Here is a 21,003-nt window from a genome sequence, read left to right as displayed (position 1 = left end):
ATTTTAAAAAAACTTATAACTATAATAAAATACAAATAAGAACAAGGTTACTTATTACTATTATTATCTATCTTGATTAATAGTCCATTTATAGTATTATTATACTTAATTCTTAGTGTTATCTTAATTATAGTCCATTAAACCCAGTCCTTATAAGCAAAGACACTATATATTTCCATAATTCTGCTTTACCTATAGTCCGTATTAAAATAATAATAATTTGATAACACTTTACATTAAAAAAAAACATTGTTAAAAATCACCAAATGTCCTTTCACCTTCCACTGTTTTTCAACATACTTTTGAAATTTCTCCCATTCCTTGTTATACTTATCTATGTCAAGTTCTTCTAATGTTCTAGTAAGCGTGTCCATTTTGCTCCAATGTATAATTTTCATAATCCAGTCCCATTTTTCTGGTATTTTATTTTGCTTCCACAACTGCGCATATAATGTCCGTGCAAGCACAACCTCTTTCAAGGACAACCTCTGCCAGAACTATGGCTGACCATGCCAGCAGGTGCAAGTGGAGGCCATGCCAGCAGGTGCAAGTGGAGGAGTGGGGAATCAAACCCGGTTCTTCCAGATAAGAGTCCACACACTTAACCATTACACCAAACTGGCTCTCAGAGGCTTACCAAGTGTGTGTCCCTTGAAATCAATAGTTCACTTTGTTATTGTTTCAGAAAATAATTATAAATAATAAGGGCTTTGTTGTACAATGCTAAAAAAACCTGAAATAAGCAAATTCCAAAGCAAACTGATTTTGAATTTGAGTAATGTTTTATATTGAATGATGCAGAAGAAGAAGAGTAGATTTTTATACCCCATTTTCTCTACCTTAATGTATCTCAAAGCAGCTTACAGTCTCCTTCCTGTCCTCTCCCCACAGTAGGCACCTTGTGAGGCAGGTGGGGCTGAGAGAGTTCGGAGAGAACTGTGACTGGCCCGAGGTCACCCAGCAGGCTCCATGTGAAGGAGAAGGAGTGGGGAGTCAAATCTGGTTCTCTCAGTTTAGAGGCCGCTGCTCTTAACCACTACAGCACATTGGCTTTCCCATTCAAGGGTAGCCCATTCAGCACAAAATCTCTCCTGTTCCTAACTCTGCACCCCCAGATATGAAGAATTCCAAGGCAACTTACAAACATGCAGGACTTTTTTTGAGCAGGAACACAGTTCTGGCTGGCTTGGTATCAAGGGGTGTGGCCTAATACGCAAATTAGTTCCTGCTGGGCTTTTCCTACAAAAAAGGCCCATGTGAAACAATGGTGACATCAGGGGTGTGGCCTAATATGCAAATGATTTCCTGCTAGGCTTGTTTTACCAAAAAAGGCCCCGCAAACATGCTTATATGCTCTTAGTCATAAGCTTGAGTTTGCACAGAATATGAATTATTTGGGGCCTGAAATGCTCCAGCAGCTGCAAGAGGGTGAAGAGCTGCTGAAGGGACTGTCTTGGAGCCATAGCTCAGCGCCCCAGAAGATTGCACTGTGGATTTCTGTTCTCTGTCATAGGGTTGCCAGCCTCCAGGTGGGATTGGGGTTGTGTACTCTGGGCTCAAGAATATCTGGAGATTTGAGGGTGGAGCTTAGGTGAGTGGGGTTTAGGAAGGGGTGGGATCTTGGTAGGGTTTCATGCATGCCACCTCCCAAAGCAGCCATTTCCCCCAGGAAAGTGGAATAAGTGTTTTAAATAAATAACTACGTGATTTATATTATCTGGAGATCAATTGCAATTCTGGGAGATCTCCAGCCCCCACCTAGAGGTTGGCAACCTTAAGTGGGGCCTAGAGATCTCGTGGAATCACAAGTGATCTCCAGAGGCAGAGATCAGTTTCCCTGGAGAACATGGCTGCTTCTGAGGGTGGCTTCTGTGGCATACAGCCCTGTGATGCAGAGTGGTAAAGCTGCAGTATTGCAGTCCAAGCTCTGCTCACAACCTGAGTTCAATCCCGGTGGAAGCTGGGTTCAGGTAACCCAGCAGGAACTCATTTGCATATCAGGCCACACCCCCTGATTCTCATAGGGTATAATGGTGAATTGATATGTGGGTATCTGGAAGAGCTGTTTTTTGAGGTAGAAGTGCCAAATTTTTAGCATAGCATCCAGTGCCTCTCCTCAAAACACCCTCCAAGTTTCAAAAGGTTTGGACCAGGGAGTCCAGTTCTATGAGCCCCAAAAGAAGGTGTTTTATTTCTAATGGAGGGAAGGCATTTAAAAGGCGCACGGTCCCTTTACATGTGATGGCCAGAACTCCTTTTGGAGTTTAATTATGCTCCTGGCTCCACCCACAAAGTCCCCAGATATGTCTTGAATTAGGCTTGGCAACCCTAATACATGCCAAGTTGTCCTTCCTGAAGCCCTCGAAGAAGCACAAACCAAACCACCTCTTCCCTTTCTGTCCATTGTGTTGTACTGTCACAGGGAAGTGCAGACAGTGGCTTCTTGAGAACTAATGAAGAACACACAGGCACACTCCATGGAATCCTGGAACTTCAGTGTATTTCCAAAAGAAACAGTGGGCAGAGTGATAACTGCAAGATCCTTTGGGATCATTGCGTCATGTTCACTAAACTGCAGTTGATGCTTTGCGCTCCTGTAAGGAAATGTGGCTACACTTCCTTCCAGGATTCCGGTTCTTCATTCTAGTACCTCCAGAATGAGGGCAGTTCTTCATACTAGTACCTCCAGAACGAGGGCAGTATGCCAAGACACAGCTGCTCTGGCCATTTTCCTGAACCTGGGTCTATGGACACCCGAAGATGCATTTCCTTCAGTGCTGCTTAGTCCCAAGCGTTTTCTGAGTAAGCAGTCGCTTGGGTCAAAGAGACGGGGGACCTTTTCTGTCTTCATGATCTAACTTCACAGTCATGGCTTAAAATACCTTCTGGCAAACGCAAGAGGCTGAAAGATAAAGCAGTCCACAGCCATGTCTTTGGTACAAGTAAATGAATGTGATAAGCAAGTCTAAATGAATCAAAGTGACTGTTGCTTCGATGAGCAGTTAGCACTGCAGTGGAAGGACCTGGTTGACAGAGTCACACAGCAAGGTCAAACTCTTCAGAAGGCAGAGAGCAGGAGAGTTACTAGAGAAGGCCAAGCCAAGCGGCTGGGTTCGGCTTCATTTCCAGCAGGTACTTGGCTTGGTATGAAGAGAGGCGTTGGGGATCACTGGCTGCGGAAGGGTACTGGCCATGCAAACATTTGCATGAGTCGCTTTTCAGACAGGGCAGCAACAACAAGTGCTTTCCAGTAACCGTAGCTGACAGCAGCAAGTGTGCCACCCAAAAGAAACCACTGTGCAATATTCTCCAGGTAGGATTGCCAATCCCCAGGTGGGACAGGCAATGGAAGTTAAACAACTGCTGTGATGATAAACAAAATTTATTGTAACTGTTTAAAAACCTTCATATATTTCAATGCTCCACATTTTAAAATTTACATACTTCATACTGTAATAAAAGTCCAATCTAAATATCCATTCATATATTTCATATTGTAAATCTTGCATACTACATGTTGTAATAGAGGTCCAATATTAACATTCCCATATTGCAAAAAAAGTCTATGAGCACCCGGATATAAGCCCATTTCATCAGTAGACTTCCTCAGGAGTAATGCTTTTCTATGTTTTTTCCAGGTGTAACAGCCACTAGTACCAACCAAATGTTCATGAGCCTTCTGGAGTTTGCTGGCCTATAGTCCTCTATGTATATATTCAGCAAGCTGTTCTTTAGATGGCCATTTGCTCTTATTTTCTTTATAATTAATTTTAATGTCGAGCAAGCCCCTCTTTTTGCAGCAGTACTGTGCCTATCCTGAATTCAAAACTTCTTAGAATTTACTGGCCCCCGGTTTGGAGGCCCTCCCCCCTTCAGGGTCATCAGAAAGCGGGGGCGGGGGGAGGGAAATGTCTGCTGGGAACTCTGTTATCTATGGAGACTTATTCCCATAGGAAATAATGGAGAATTGATCCGCGGGTATCTGGGGCTCAGGGGGGGCTGTTTTTTGAGGTAGATGCACCACATTTTCAGTATAGCATCCAGTTCCTCTCCCCAAAATACCCCCCCCCCAAGTTTCAAAAAGATTGGACCAGGGGGTCCAATTCTATGAGCCCCAAAAGAAGGTGCCCCTGTCCTTCATTATTTCCAATGGAAGAAAGGCATTTTAAAAGGTGTGCGGTCCCTTTAAATGTGATGGCCAGAACTCCCTTTGGAGTTCAATTCTGCTTGTCACAGCCTTGCTCCTGGCTCCATCCCCAATGTCTCCTGGCTCCACCCCCAAAGTCCCCAGATATTTCTTGAATTGGACTTGGCAACCCTATCTCCAGGAAACCTGGACCAACCCTGCCATTAGACAGATTAGGTGATTGCCTAGGGCGCTGGCCTTCTGGGGGAAACAAATTGGGCACCCCCATGTGACTCAGTAACATTATCAGTGCAGGGGGGACACTAGAAGTTAGCCTTGCCTAGGGTGCCAGATAGTCTAGGGAACACAAAACTCTGCTCTGGCCATTCTTTTGAGACCAAAGCTGGGGTGATGTGGAAGCAAACTAGGGCACAGCTGAATGCAATTACTTTCTAGGTTTGTCTTCCACACTTTTGCTTAGTCCGGAAAGGCCTGGATACCCCCTTTGTCCCCAGGGCCGGATCTAGGAGGGGGCAGAGGGGGGTGCTTGCCTCGGGTGCTGACGGAGAGGGGGCGCCAAATTGTGTATGGAGTTTATTGTGTTCTGTGGGACCATAAAATAAAATGGCCCATAAGGGGGCGCCATTTCTTAATTTTGCCCCCCCTCAAAAAACATGTAACTCCGGTCCTGTTTGTCCCTCAGCCCCGCCTCCTGTGTCACTTGGATGCCTCCTCTACCAACCAGCAGGGCAGACACTGTCCCCCTGCTGCCTTCAACCACCTCCTGAACCTGACGGATTTCAAGAGTCTCACGTAATTAAGGGTAGAGGCTGAACGCTCCACCTTGGATGCTGAGCTCCCGAGAGGCTCTGCAGGGGGCCTCGTGAGTGGAAAGGGGCTCCGGTCTCTTTTATCTGAAGGAACCAACCTCATTAATTTAAAAATAGCCCAGGAAAAAAATAACAGCCTAGGATGGAATGCCCTGACAACCACTAGCGGGAAGGGAGCGGGGCCGTTTACTGGAAAGGGTTGCTGGCTTGTGACCCTTCTAGGCTGCTGAGAGCTGGGAAATAAGAATGATTGACTTCTGGGCACTTGTCTTTTCAGAACCAGAGCAGTAAAGAATGGATCACTTTCTGTGGTTGAAAGGTCAGGAAACAGCAGGGCATTTTTGGTAGAAAAAGCCCCAGCAGGAACTCATTTGCATATCAGGCCACACACCCTGACATCACCAATGTTTCACACAGGGCTTCTTTGGTAGAAAAAGCCCAGCAGGAACTTATTTGCATATCAGGCTATACCCCAATGTCACCATTGTTTCACACAGGGCTTTTTTTGGGGTAGAAAAAATGCAGCAAGGAACCCTTTGTATATCAGGCCACACCCCCTGACATCACTATTGTTCTACACAGGGCTTTTTTGGTAGAAAAACCCAGCAGGGACTCATTTGCATATTAGGCCACACCCCCTGACATCACCATTGTTTCACGCAGGACTTTTTGGGTAGAAAACCCCCCAGCAGGGACTCATTTGCATATTAGATGCTCCTAGAGTGGCCAGTGTGTGACATCTTATTCTACATGGGAAAGCAGGAGGGAAGAGGATTTCTTGGGGAACCATCTATGGCTCCAATCCAGTTTGGTCCCTCTGTAGCTACATTACATTTTTTTTAAAAAAAATTCCATAGGATCCACTCAGCATGTGTTCTCCAATCAGGGCTTTTTTTGTAGCAGGAACTCCTTTGCATGTTGGGCCACACACCCTTGATGTAGCCTATCCTCCAAGAGCTTACAGTAGGCCCTGTACTAAGAGTCCTGTAAACTCTTTGAGGATTTGCTATGTCAGGAGTGTGTGGCCTAATAGGCAAAGAAGTTCTTGCTACAAAAAAGCCCTGGCTCTCAGAAAGGACCAGTTAGGCACATTCAAGGAAGAAGTGGCCAGCAGCTGGGCAATCTCAGTGTAATCTCCACATAGAGAGATAGGAGATTTCTGAATACCAGATTCTTAGAAAAACGGTAGGAGAAGGCTTTTGGCTTCCTGGCATATTTGTCAAAGGGAGCTAGCTGCCCACCGTGTTGGGCTCCCAAGTTCCCGGGCCGGACGGAGGTTCTCCTACCCTGGAAGTTCCCAACTCGTTGGCCCACCTTGGGCCAGTGGGGCGATCCTCCCCCTACGTTGCTGGTGCAGTGACATCACTCGGAAATGACTTCATTGCGCCAGTGATGTAACACACTGGCCACTCTAGGAGCTGTCAGCGAAGGTTCATTGAAGTTCCCAAATAAGCAGATTTGTTATTTGAAACAAAGTTGCATTTATTGTATACTCTGAAGTAACTCCAGCATGATAGGAATTGGAACTGATGGCGAACAGTTCAAATCACTGGTATTTAACATTCTACATCAAAGCAATAGTTTCTAACCCCATTCCCAAAACAAAGGCTGCTTTTGCATGTGAGAATTCTCACACCGCTCCCCCCTTATCTTTTCCGTTGGTGGTTACATTTTCCCGGCGGCAATGTCCTTGCTGCCTCTAGGGAGGAGGTGAGAATCTGGCGGATACTTTCTACTTCAAAGAGGGTTTGGCAACCTTTGATATTCCTGGGAAGCTACTCTCTACTCCCCCCCCCCTCTCTACCCCTCTACAGCCTTAGGTTAGTGAGCATATCTAGGCATTAATCAATATGGTTAGTAATCAGCATTTGGCAATAGTATCAATGAACAGAGCCTGACAGGAGCATCTGGGAAAACTCTATGGTTTTCCCGGATGCTCTAGCAATTTGGGAGGAAAACTCTATGGTATCAAATTGCTAGAGCATCCAGGAAAACCATAGCGTTTTCCCGGACACTCCTAGAGGCAGTGGGGGATGCGACAACCCTACCACTGTGGGAATGCTGAACCCCTTCAGTTTCTGTTGGGTTCCCAGCTAGAGTTGCCAGGCAACCATGGCGTTTCTGCTGATTCCTAGAGTGGAGTGACCACTAACATTACTTCAAGGTTTTCCCCAGAAGTGATGTCACACTGTTGGCCTGATGACCATTTTTTAGAAAGAGGAAATGGGGGCTGGCAACTGTACCCCCAGTGTGTGTCCTTTAACAGTAACAGTGTCATCTAACAGTGACAAGTGGTAGTTTGTTACAGTGAGACCCAGTAGCACCTGGGTATAGCATCTCCTGACATGCAATGCTATCTCTCAATTTTGTAATAGCTTCAGGTCCTTTTGGATGCCAGTATGGGTTCAAGCCAAATCTTGAATGTGTAGTCCTTAAAAAGTGTAGACTTGAAATAAAGCACTAATTTTATTAAAGATCTTCCCATAAATCTAGGCAATTTAAATGAGTCAAATCCTTTCCCTCCTCTATGGGTCAGTCAGGAACATGTGAAGTGGGGGCATGGCCTTGAGAGTGGTGAGAATTTGCTTGTAACTGGTTTTCCTCTGAGAGGGAGGAATTATCTTGTAAAAGCGAAAAGCAGTTGTCATCTCCCATTTTTAAACAAGATGGCTTCCACATTTCTTGCCATGTTATTTCATTTATTTAGAATGTGTGTTTAAAACATTTATAACTGCCTTCTTACCATACATAACTCAAGGTGGCTTACAATGTAAACAAAGCAATAACCATACAAGCACATTTTTTAAAAACCCCACACTTTTAAAACCACAATTTAAATAGAAACATTCAATTGATCAAATGCCATCTTAAATAAAACTAACTCAACTCAAACTAACAGAGGAGAAGGGTTGTGTTTCTTTTCTATAGGTTTTGGAGGAAGTGACAGCCTTGGCAAGATTCCAGCAACCTCCAAAGCTCATCTTCTTGTTAGAATCATAGATTCATAGAATCTTAAGAGTTGGAAGGGATCTCCAGGGTCATCTAGTCCAACCCCCTGCACAATGCAGGAACTTCACAAATGCATCCCCCACCCCATGTACATCCCCAGTGACCCCTTCTCCATGCCCAGAAGATGGCAGAAATCTCCAGGATTCCTTGCCAAACTGGCCTGGAAAAAATGTTGACTGACCCCCAAAGAGGCAATCAGCACTTCCTTGGTTGTGTAAAAAAGAGCCACAAGAACTAAGCACAGATGTGACCCTTCCTTCCCTTATTCTCATGATTTGTCTAATTCACAGAATCAGCAATGCTGTCAGATGGCCATCTAGCCTCTTCTTAAAAACCTCCAAAGGAAGGAGATCCACCAACTCCCGAGGAAGCCTGTTCCATTGAGGAACCGCTCTAACTGTCATGAACTGCTTTAATTGTCTTCAGCATTCTCTAATGGGGATCAGATCCTTTTGGAAACAAAAATCCCTGTTCTGATTTCCCTAGAGGCATCTCACTCAGTTTAAAATGCTTGCATTCACTATCCCTTGTCAAAACCCAATGGGCCCTTAATTTCCCCTTCCGACTTCTATACTTCTGCAGCAGCTTCCCCCGTGTTTTGTGGAAGAGTGCCCTTTCTGAGTTCAGCCTGACTCAGAGACCCTGTTTGGATCTTCCTCTTCTTCTTTGCCCTGTGGCACGGCCAAAGTGTAGAAACAAAGAACCTTTTCTCCCCCTCAATTCTAGCTCCTACAAAAACCTGTGTGAATCTCCTTTTCTTTTTTTTAATCATCCCGGCTTTCGCAAAAAGAGTGCAGTGAATTTGCAGACTTCTCTTACCCCACCATGTTAATTATCACTACTATAAAAAGAAGGTCAAGGAGAGGAACTCTACTAAATAGGGCGAAGTTGGCATGCATGACTCCTAAAGTGAAGGAGACAGAAACGAACTTTGCTGGAACTTTTTTTAAAAAATAAAAGTCTTCAAAAAGCTTCTAGATTAAAGCCCCTATATCTTTTTTTTTTTGAGGGGGGGGGGTTGAATTCTCATGGAGTCTGTAAGTTGAAATGGTTGGAAGGAAGCCCAGATCATTTTAAAAAAAAAATACTAGGCACTGAGAGGTTCAAAGGTTTTAAGTCCTGCCCCTATGGTGAATTACAGACTCTATGGGAACACAGAGGAACATGACACATTGGTGTTCAGGCCATTGTCACAAAGAGGGAGCCAAATAAAATAGCTCTCTATGTAGGTCAATGACCTGCTCTTTATTGTCAGTAAAAAATTAAGGATGACCTCAAATCCATTACTCGGGGGGAAAAAACAGGGGAAAGTTATGTTCCCTAATCAAAAAGAAAATGTTTGTTACCCAAAGCTTGACCTCTTCACTATATAGCTTTGGCACAGGTCTTTGCTGTGGAAAAGCAGTGGTCGAACCCTTACAACCCATCTGAAATATCTGCTAATTTTTGATCCTTCAAGGTAGATGGCTTAGTTATTGTAGAAGTATCCAGTCGTGTTGCTGTAGTTAAGGGACTGCCAGAATTTCCACTATAAAGCGGCAATATTCAAGGACATAGAGTTGGCTCAGCTCTTTCAACATGGCGTCTGTGATTGATGCACCTGGATTATAGAATGGCAGTTCCAGTGCCATCCCCCCCCCACACACACTTGTATAAAACATGATGTAAATCAACAAAGATTTCTTCACAGTTGGACAGCCAGAGATGGGTTCAGTCAGGCTTCCATGAAAAAAGGAAGGTTCCTTCCTTTACAACGTCAAGAAGCATGTGCCAAATTTATTCCGATGCCCTCTAAGATATAATGCACCAATATCACATGTTATAAGGGACAGCTGCACTTCTTCCAGAGAACTTTGTACTTTGGGGGTGGTGCCAGGGAAGCACATCTGCCCTTTTAGCCCTTTCCCCCCGAATCAATGTTATTTGATAGCAAGGTTTTAAATTTTCTGATTGAGCTGATTAATTGACTGTAGCAACCTGGGTTTTAACAAGGCAACGACTCTGCAAACATTCTATGAGCCCTGGATTTGTTTTTTCCCCCCTCCCCTACAGGTGTGTTAAATTTACAGTGCCACCATACACTTTTACCTGTCAGGCTACAGGACCCATAGGGCAGCCCCACATTAGAGGGGGTATTTGATCTGCCCAGGGCATTTTTTGTAGCAGGAACTCCTTTGCATATTAGGCCACACCTCCCTGTTGTAACCAGTCCTCCACGGTTCTTAGTACAGGGCCTACTGTAAGCTCTTGGAGGATTGGCTACATCAGGGGTGTGTGGCCTAATATGCAAAAGAGTTTCTGCTACAAAAAAAAAAGCCCTGGATCTGCTTATGCAAAAATGGGTCACAAAATCTTGGAAGCATCTCGGAGTTCACATCCCTCTAAATGTTGATACCCTCTCTTCCGTTAACCGGACAGAAATTTCTGACTCTATCAACTCTCTTCTAACCTACTCTGGCAAAAAATTTTTCACTCTATTGGAACGGATCTACCTAGTCAAGTCTTTGATCTTGCCTAAGATAGTGTTTTATTTGCGCGCTGTCCCTCTATGTATCCCGGCATCTTTGCTGCATAAATGGCAGACTCAAGTGAATGGATTTGTATGGCAACATCGGAAGCCAAGGCTTAATTTTGCGTCTTGCAGGCGTAGGGTGGCCATAATGTCTGAAGGCCAGCCAGGGACACCTTTTTTGGGGGGAAGGTAGGGGTGCGCGTGCGCAGAGTGTGCGCGCCGCCGGAAACAGGAAGCGACGTCACTTCCGGCGACGGCACTTCCGGCAATGTCATGCCACCGCCGGAAACAGGAAGTGACATCACTTCCTGTGACATCATTTCCCCCGCACCACCTGCCGGAAACAGGAAGTGACATCACTTCCTGTGACATCATTCCCCCAAATGACATCATTTCCCCCAAATGCCACTGCCGGAAACAGGAAGTGACTTCACAGCACTTCCTGTGACGTCCCCAAAAATCCCCCAAATATCACCGCCGGAAACACCAAGATTATTTATAGAGAGGGAAAGGGGGAAATAAAGTTAAATAAAACTCTTTTTTTACTTTTTTCAAAGTGAGAAGACTAGAGAGAACGGGTTCCACGCTGAGAAGCCAGTCAGATTCCAGTGAGATTCCAGTGAGACTGTGCTGCATAATGCAGCTCGGGGGAAGCGAGCTAGACTGCTGTTCTTTTGAGGGGTTACAGAGTGTTTCGAGCCCGTCCCTGTGGCATCGGTCCCATCGTTGTGGGACTGGACTAGACAATACTGACTTTCATGGACCCAAGCACTGATTCAGTGTAAGGGAGCTTTGTGTTTGTGTCTTCTGGTGCAATTTTGTTCTCAGATCCTGTATTTACTTCATCAGTATATGGGATAAGGCACTTTCTCAACTGTGCTGCATAATGCAGCCTATTTATTTTGTCCTGTTTGCTCTGTTGGCTCTATCTGCGCCACCTTCATCACTTTGGGGTGTGGATCCCCCAGTGGGGTGGTCTCCCGACTCCCTCCGCCAGCTGTTTCTGATAGCCCTGCGCCCCCTCTTTCATTTGATATGTGTCCCGTGCGGGTGCCACCCTCCCGCCGGGAGATGCCGCAAAATGAGCCCCCTTGAGGCTTATGGCGGCAGGGCTCGGGGGAAGTGAGCTAGACTGCTGTTCTTTTGAGGGGTTATAGAGTGTTTCGAGCCCGTCCCTGTGGCATCGGTCCCATCGTTGTGGGACCCAGGGGGCCGGCGCAGCGGCACGCCGAAGCAGCCTGTCACTAATAACACAGGTCGAGATGCAGGACAGGAACCCGGAAGTGACAGACAGGCTGCTTTTGCGTGCCGCTGCACCGGCCCCCTCCCTCACTCGCCGCCTTCCCCGCCCGCGCGCGCGGCCCACCGCCTCCGGGGCTGGCTAAACCGGGACCTCTAATGGTCCCGGTATAGCTAGCCCGGGAGGTGGGAATAGGGGGCCAGAACCGGGACATTCCCGGGTGCCCGGGACGGTCTGGCCACCCTGTGCAGGCGATCTACTTCGAGGGGTGGTTTAGCGGTCTCAGATATCGCCAGATATCATGATGCTATCATCCTCTCCACCTTAATTAAATATTACAGGCCTTCCTATGTGGCAGACTGGAAGCTGATTGAAAACTCCTATCTTAAGACCTCTTCTTTTCAGGAGGAGCTCTGGGGCATCTCTAGACGGGCTAAGTCTTCTTTTTCTTCCAATCCTTTTCTAGCTTCTCTCCTGCAAGTTTGGCCCAAACACTGCAACCTGCTAGCCCCCCCAACTTCCCCCTTAGCCACATTTGTCGGTCAACCCTGGTTTACTCCAGGTTTCAATAAACACTCTTTCACATCATGGAAACAGTTGCGGCTGACCCGCTTTGCTGATGCCCTCTCCAACGGGGTTCTGAAAGATAAAGTGACCTTGGAGGCAAACTCTGAAATTCGACTTCCCTGGTTGGAGTACCTGCAGCTTAAGCATTTATTAGACACTCATCACTTTAGCCCTTCCCTGTGGATTCATCTTGGGGAGTTTGAGAAATATTTGTATAGTGACAAAGCCCCTATTAAAGGATTGATATCGAAAATTTACAAACTGTTACTCCACTCCGTTGACACAAAACCGCACTCCTATCAAGGGGCCTGGCACCGAGATCTGGGCACCGAGCTAACTAAGGAGCAGTGGCAGGTTATTTGGGGCTCCTCCATATATAAAACGAAGGCACTAAATGTGCAGCTTCAAGCCATTAAAGTTCTCACACGCTGGTATATGACTCCAGCACAATTATCACACTCTTCCTCTACTTCACCTCTTTGTTTTAAGAACTGTGGCCAGAGAGGCACATTTTTCCACTCCTGGTGGCTCTGCCCCGTCATACAAAGCTTTTGGAGGCTAATTTACCAAGAAGTGCATGCCCTCACCTCATACTCTCCACCATTCACGCCAGAGTACGCTCTTCTGAACCTTGTAGGCGCCTCACGCGCTCCTGACCACACAGAAGAACTAGTTTCACAAATGTTCGTAGCAGCTAAATTCGCAATTGCCCTGATTTGGAAGCAACAAACTCCTCCTTCGAGACAGGCATGGTGGCTGAAATTGTGGGATTATTTTGTCTTAGATAAGCTCACCTATGATATGGATCCTCGTTGCTCCTCCCAAACCGCTTCCCTAGACTTTATGTGCAAATGGCGTCCCTTTATTGATAAAGTCTCGAAGGACAGCAGGAACCCTAATGACTCATACCATGCTATTTTGACGTCATGTCAACTAATGTTGTAATTAGCCTTTAATAGCTAACGTTGTATGTTTCCATTTCCCTATTTTATATTGGTACATGCTACACATCTGTTGATGTCTCATCACTATTGTACCTTGAACTTTATATTAATAAAGCTTTTCAAAATTTAAAAAAAAAGGGGTCTTCTCACCCACTGAGGGACCCCCACCCTGGGCCGTCCAGCCACTTCTTTCATTGTGCAGCAAAAAAGAAGCAGCAGTTGTGGTGTCCCTGCTGTCTCTATCCACTAGAATTTTTAAAATGCCAATAAAACAATCCAGGGGGTCCAATTCTTTTGAAACTTGGAGGGTGTTTTGAGGAGAGGCATTGGATGCTATGCTGCGAATGTGGTGCCTCTACTCAGAAAAACAGCCCCCCCCCAGAGCCCCAGATAACCGCAGAACAATTTTCCATTATACCATATAGGAATTGGTTTCCATAGGGAATAGTGGAGTGCCCAGCAGACATTTCCCTCCCCCCCACCGCTTTTTGATGAGCCTGAAGTGGGGGGAGGACCTCCAAACTTGGGGATCCCCTGTCCCCACTTGGGAATTGGCAACCCTAAACAGGCATACAGAACCTTGTGCAGGTGTCTGGTACAAAGCTGCAGAAGGACAAAACCCTTGCTACTTACCCCAAAGAGTTGTGGCTGGTGCAGAGGTGCAAAGGCACTTGACCATCGTCGTTCAGAATGTTGGGGTTGGCTTTGTGTTCCAGCAGAAGCTCCACACAGTCAACGTGTCCTCCTTTGCAGGCTTCGTGCAGTGCCCCCTGCCCCCCTGGGGCAGCATTGGGGTCTGCTCGCCAGAACAGCAGGTGACGAAGGCAGGCGGTATGGCCCAGGCTGGCTGAGATGCAGAGGGGATTGGTGAGTTCCCGCTTGTATTCTAGAGACCACAGGCCTGGAGCAGGCGGGGGTTGGATGTGGGAGAAGGGAGGAAAAAAGGGGGGAGAACATAATGCATTATGCAGAGTTGACACATGACACAAATGAAGCTGCCTTATACTGAGTCAGACCATCGGTCCATCAAGGGCAGTATTTTGTTCTCTCTAAGCTGAGTTAGTTTGAGCTGGCTCACCTTTTTTAGCCTCTGGCTCACACATTTTTGTCTTAGCTCAGGAAAAATGGCCACAGAGCAAACTAAATTATGCAGTAGCTCGCAACTTCAATGCCAGTAGTTCACAAAGTAGAATTTTTGCTCACGACGCCACAGTTTAGAGGGAGTATTAGGGAGCTTAGAGGCAGCAGTGGTTTGGAGTCCCAGGCAGAGGTCTTTCATAACACTGCTTGATCCTTTTAGCTGAAGATGCCAGGGACTGAACCTGGGACTTTCTGCAAGCCAAGCAGAGGCTCTGCAACTGAGTTTTAGCCCCTAACCAATAGAATTTTTAAAATGCCAATAAAACATTCCAATTAAAACAGCCAGGGCATAAAAATACTTCAAACAAGCAGAACAGTAAAAAAAAATGATATTAATAAAACAGGCCTCAGGCTAGGAGTAGACGATAACCAGTGTTCCCTCTAAGCTGAGTTAGTGTGAGCTAGCTCACAGTTTTTTAGCTTCTGGCTCACACATTTTCATCTTAGCTCAAGAAAAATGCCCCCAGAGCAAGCTAATTTATGCATTAGCTCACAATTTTAATGCTAGTAGCTCATGAGACCGAATTTTTGCTCACAAGACTCCACAGCGGAGAGGGATTATTGATGATAACATAACCGAAAAGAAACCCCTTAGATAAAAACCTTCATAAAAATAAATGCTGTGGCCTAGTGCCTAAAAGAAAGTATGATAGGTGCCAGGGGTGTCTCAAGGGGGAAGGGATTCCAAACGCTAAGCGCCACCACTGAAGAGGCCCCCGCCCCAAGTCCAGTCACCACCTGCCTCTACAGAGAGCAGGGCTTATGAAGAGGAGGAACTTAACTGGCCAGATAGACAATAGATCCAGCCCTTCAACTTGTGCCTTCCTCTTCCCCTAAGCTGCTCTTAGGCATCTGCTTCTTAGGTAGGGTTGCCAAGTCCAATTAGGGTTGCCAAGTCCAATTCAAGAAATATCTGGGGACTTTGGGGGAGGAGCCAGGAGACTTTGGGGGTGGAGCCAGGAGACATTGGGGCGGAGCCAAGAACAAGGGTGTGACAAGCATAATTGAACTCCAAGAGAGTTCTGGCCATCACATTTAAAGGGACAGCACACTTTTTAAAATGTCTTCCTTCTATAGGAAATAACAAAGAATAGGGGCACCTTCTTTTGGGGCTCATAGAATTGGACCCCCTGGTCCAATCGTTTTGAAACTTGGAGGGTACTTTGGGGAGAGGCACTAGATACTATATTGAAAATTTGGTGCCTCTACCTCAAAAAACAGCTCCCCCAGAGCCCCCAAAACCTCCAGATTAATTCCCCATTATACCCTATGAGAATTGATCTCCACATAGGGAATAATGAAGACGTTTCCCTCTCCTCCTCCCTCCCCCCCCCCTTTCTGGCAACTGAAGCGAGGGACTGGCCTTTCTACTCACGAGTTGCTGCCAGCTTCTTTACAGCAGCAGTCACACCATCCCAAAGTGGAGCCTTGCAATCAAGCCTCCGGAGGTGCAAAGGCACATGGTCCTTTGCAGGCGGGGCTTCTCTCCTCCCCCCCCCCCCCAGCCAGCTGACTGGGCGCGGGAAGCAGCTTGCGAAAAGGAAGAACGGCTGCTGCAACGGGGCTGGGTGGGAAGGGAAGGGAGGAGGAGAAGCATCGGGCATTGGAGTCCGTCAAGACCCGCCTGCGTTCGGCAGCCACCTCCACCCGCTCGCTGGCGAGCCAGCCTCCCTTCTCAAGATTTCCCTTGCCAGGCTCAGCACCTCCTCCCCGGACGACGCAAATGCTCCTTGGCGCCATTCCCCCCTCCTCCCCCCGCTTCCAGAGTTATGGAAAGCGGGAAAAGAGGCTGAAAATCCAGTATTCTCCCGCCAGGGCGGGAGGCTTGGGAAGGCTAAGTCCAATTCAAGAAATATCTGGGGACTTTGGGGATGGGGCCAGGAGACTTTTGGGGTGGAGCCAGGAGAAAGGTTGAAACAAGCATAATTGAACTCCAAAATGAGTTCTGGCCATCACATTTAAAGGGACCACCGCACACCTTGTAAATGCCTTCCCTCCATTGGAAATAATAAAAGATAGGGGCACTTTATTTGGGGGCTCAGAGAATTGGAAACCCTGGTCCAATCCTTTTGAAACTTGGAGGGTGTTTTCAGGAGAGGCACGGGATGCTATGCTGCAAACTTGGTGCCTCTACCTCAAAAAACAGCCCCCTCCTGAGCCCCAGATAACCTTGGATCAATTCTCCATTATACCCTATGGGAATTAGTCTCCATAGAGAATAATGGAGTGCCCAGTAGCCATTAACCCCCCCCCCCACACACACACTTTCTAATGACCCTGAAATGGGGGGCCTCCAAACTGGGGGACCTCCTGCCCCCACTTGGGGATTGGCAACCCTATTCTTAGGTGAGAGTTGTTTCTTAACTTTAATGGTTGAAGTGCCTTCTGACCATTCCCCAATAAGGAATGGTGCCGTCTGTGAACCCACCACCATCACTGCAATGGTGAACGCTTGTTCAGAGGCTGAGAGTGAGAGGCATAAATATGTGAGGCTGATCATAGAGTTCCAGCCACGTTTCCCTCTTTGCACGGATGGCTGTGGGTTTCCCTTTGTGAATGCTGAATATCTGAGCTGTTGAATTATGGCACAATAAAGGCTGAGCGTTTCAGTGCCATCCTAAGAACAGTTTCTTGGTAGCAAGCCCCATGGACAAAAAAGCACATAAGTAGGTTCCTGATCCCACTGCCTGAATTCTCTCTTGAAGCTAAAATCACTAAACTGAGGCTTAGGTCACATTGTAAGAAGACAAGAATCACCATAAATGACATTAATAATGCTAGGAAAATTTGAAGGCATCAGGAAATGAGGAAGGCTCAATATGATATGGATTGACTCAGTTAGCAGGGGTTTTTTTTCTAGCAGGAACTCCTTTTCCTATTAGGCCCCACACCCCTGATGTAGCCAATCCTCCAAGACCTTACAGGGCTCTTCTTACAGGGCCTACTGGAAGCTCTTGGAATACTGGCTACTTCAGGAGGGTGTGGCTTAATATGCAAAGGAGTTGCTACCAAAAAGCCCTGGTAAATAGGGTTGCCAGCCTCCAGGTCTCAGCAGAGGATCCCCTGGTTTTGGGGGCTTCTCCCTGCCATGGACTAGTTGGCCAGAGGGGAAACCCCTCCCCTAAACAGGGACATCACAGCATGATGTCCCCGACACAATTATGACAAGTGACATCATTACATTGGGAAAGTCGTGTGTGGGATAGTCTAGTTTTTGAGCAATCTCTATGGCTTAAGCCCAGTTTAACCATAGAGTTTGTCCAAAAACCAGAACATCCCCTCATGACATCCCCGCCCATCCCCAGAAGCCCCCCAAATCCCCTTGCTGGACCAATGAGGGAATAATGGAAGCCACAGCACTCAGTCTGCAAGACTCAAACAAGACTGTTAACGATAGGACATTTTGGAGGACTTTAATTCATAGGGTCGCCAAAGTCAGAATTGAGTTGACGACACTCACACACACGCAAGCCCCATTGAATAGACTTGCGGAGGGCTCTGAGTCAGCTTGCTTAGAATTGCTCTTTGTATGTATATGGAGGGCAGCAGGATATGCTCTTTAAAGAAGGTTTTGGAATTTGCTCATTAGGTGCACTTGGACTTCATCTATGAAGAACAAGAAAAGCTCAGTGCAATCAGACCAAGCAACCACCAGACGTTTCCTGCTTCACCGCTCTGACAATGTGAAAAAGGGGCTACGGAAAAGGGGGTAAAAGATGGATTGAGCTGCTCTCAATGCATCATGCAATTGTAAAAGATCACTGGCACCTTATATTCAACCATTTCAGATTATTTCGACACCTTCTGAAGCTCTGCATGTGCCACCAAGTGCCCTTGCATGAATGTGATAGGGGCACACTAGGCTTTTCTTCTCCAAAAGCTTCTTGAGGTTTGAAAAGACTTCTTGAAGATTGTTAACCAAGGGTAAGCCATGGGAGATACAGGAGCAACAATAAGAATATCCCCAGTGAATACACATCAGTGGTCCGGATTTTCCTTTACAGAGGTGCCTTCTTGAAATGAAGGAAGAAATTACTACTGTAGTGAGCTATGGACTTAACATCTCCCCAGAGGCCACACTGAGAAATGTGGACCAGGCAGGGTACCAGTCGCTGGCTGGCTGCATCCCATGCAGATATATACCCAACTAGGGCCCATGGCACCATGTAATAGGCAGTAGCCAGGCTTTTGCCTAGGTTGAAAGAGATAAAATGGAAATGCTTACCCTGAGTCCCGAGACAGAACTAAACTGGTAACCAGAGCAGAACCCCTTCCCATTGTTCAAGTTTTTCCAGAAATAATTTCCCATTTTGTACAAATAATTCCTATTCTTCAAGGTATTTTGTACAAATAACTTTTCCTGATACTTCTTTGTGTCAAATATGAATTAGGCTCAAGTAAAATGTTCTCCAAGTTTAAAAAGATAAAGGTAATCCCTAACCCTGTGCAAGCACCAGTTATTTCCGACTCTGGGGTGACGTCGCATCATGACGTTTTCACGGCAGACTTTTTATGGGGTGGTTTGCCATTGCCTTCCCCAGTCATCTACACTTTCCCCCCAGCAAGCTGTGGACTCATTTTTCTGACCTCGGAAAGGTGGAAGGCTGAGTCAACCTTGAGCCGGCTACCTGAACCAGCTTCTGCTGGGATCGAACTCAGGTCGTGAGCAGAGAGTTCGGACTGCAGTACTGCAACTTTACTTTACTATATGTCATGGGGTTCCTCATATTTTCAAGTTTACCTTCTGGCTAAATAATTAGTGATTTGCCACAAATGGATGAACCCTTCAGAACCCTTCACTTTTACTTTTTAAATAGTTTTTATAGTTGTTCGTTAGGGTTGCCAGCCTTCAGATGGGGCCTGATCTCCTGCTTTTACTACTGATCTCCAGCTGGCAGAGATAATGGCTGCTTTGAAGGGTGGACTCACTGGAATTGTACCCTGCTGAGGCCCCCTCCCCAAACCCCGCCCTCTCCTGGATCCACCCCCAAGGTCTCCAGATATTTTCTAACACAGTCTTGGCAACCCTAGTTTTGATGCTACCTAAATAACAAAAAAGGGAATGTTTTCCCTGTGTAAATTGGCTGACATGGCTGTCAGAGCTGCAAACTAAACAGAATTATAACTTGGCTATTTTACATAAACTTTTTCTGAAGGTGTTGCCACACTACAGAAGTAGATTTTCTGTGCTACATTTTATACTGATTGTGTAAATGATTTGGTTCTTATGGGGGTGTAACCATGGCGGAATGCTATAGTATAAATTGTATTCCACTTAATTTATGATTTCTTCCTGTACCACATGAGCAGGAATGGAGGGGAGAAAGTAGGGCAGAGCCTCAGCAAACACAGGAAATTAGGGGGCAGTGCCTGAGGAGTTTGGGAAGAATGTGATGTCACTTCCAGGTTCAGCTCTAGGCTGCCTCCCATAGCCTCAATGGTCTTTAGAGATTACGGAAGGTTCCTACAATATCACTATGTACAGACCATTTTTCCCCTTCTCCTCTGTTCCTTGGGAGTGGGAATTTGGGCTTGGAGACAGGTAAATCTTCACCCTGAGAAAATGGGCACTTTGAAGGGTAGACTCCATGGCATTGTACCATGCTGAGACCCCTCCCCTCCTCAAACCCTGCCCTTTCCCGGCTCCACCCCCAAAGTCTCCAGGTATTTTCCAACACAGACCTGGCAACAATATTGGCAGCCCTACAACAAAGGCTCAGTTGAGTTCATGGAAACAAAACTGGATGAGGCCTGCTGAGGGCTGTTAATCCCTTTCCCTGCATCTGAGCCTTCATCAGGAGCCCTAAAACCAGGACTATGCCTATTTCTGGGGTGAGGAAGCCTTCTGTCAGGCCTGTAGCTATGGTGCCCTCCTCCCCACTTACTACCATGGCCCCAGACAGCAGCCTAAAGGAGTCACCTCTGCCTATGGTTGCCAATCTCCAGGTGGGGACAGGGGATTCCCTGGTTTGGAGGCCCTCCCCTGCTTCAGGGTCATCAGAAAACGGGGGAGGGGGGAGCAAAATGACACTGGGCATTCCATTATTCCCTATGGAGACAGATGCCCATAGGGTATAATGGAGAATGGATTTGTGGGCATCTGGGGGGGGCTGTTCTTTGATATAGAGGCACCTAATTTGCAGCATAGCATCCAGTGTCTCTACTCAAAACACCCACTAAGTTGCAAAAGGAATGGACCAGAGGGTCCATTTCTATGAGCCCCCCAAAAGGTGCCCCTATCCATTATTTTCAATGGACGGAAGGCATTAAAAAAATGCACGGTCCCTTTAAATGCGATGGCCAGAACTCCGTTTGGAGTTCAATAATGCTTGTCACAACATTGCTCCTGGCTCCACCCCCAATGTCTCCTGGCTCTACTCCCAAAGTCCCCTGCTATTTCTTGAATTAGACTTGGCAACCCTCCCTCTGACCCTCCCCCATTTGCAGAGTCTGAAGGCATCCTTTGCCATGGGGTCTCCTCCAGTAGGAAGGCAGGAGCTGCTCTGCCAGAGACACCTGTGGGAACAGGGAGTTCCACAACCCCTGGCTCCAGAGGCACACAGACACAGCCTGCGGAGTGTGGGGACACCACTGAGGAAGGCCTGCCTGGGCACTGCCCACTGTGCATGCCTCCA

General features: G+C 46.7%; 1 protein-coding gene across 2 annotated transcripts in view; it reads right to left on the bottom strand.

Annotated features, from left to right (window-relative positions):
• The window catches only part of ASB18 (ankyrin repeat and SOCS box containing 18), a 55,292-nt gene that overhangs the window by 12,384 nt on the left and 21,905 nt on the right, over positions 1–21,003 (bottom strand). For both annotated transcript variants that reach the window (XM_060257903.1, XM_060257894.1), the window contains one exon: positions 13,862–14,129. In XM_060257903.1, coding sequence (XP_060113886.1) covers positions 13,862–14,129 — 268 coding nt within the window. The remainder of the gene's footprint in view (positions 1–13,861; positions 14,130–21,003) is intronic.

Source organism: Heteronotia binoei, chromosome 1 (assembly GCF_032191835.1).
Source record: "Heteronotia binoei isolate CCM8104 ecotype False Entrance Well chromosome 1, APGP_CSIRO_Hbin_v1, whole genome shotgun sequence".
Classification (NCBI taxonomy): Eukaryota; Metazoa; Chordata; class Lepidosauria; order Squamata; family Gekkonidae; genus Heteronotia; species Heteronotia binoei.
Note: the sequence above shows the minus strand (reverse complement) of the source record. Positions and strands in the feature narration are given on the sequence as shown.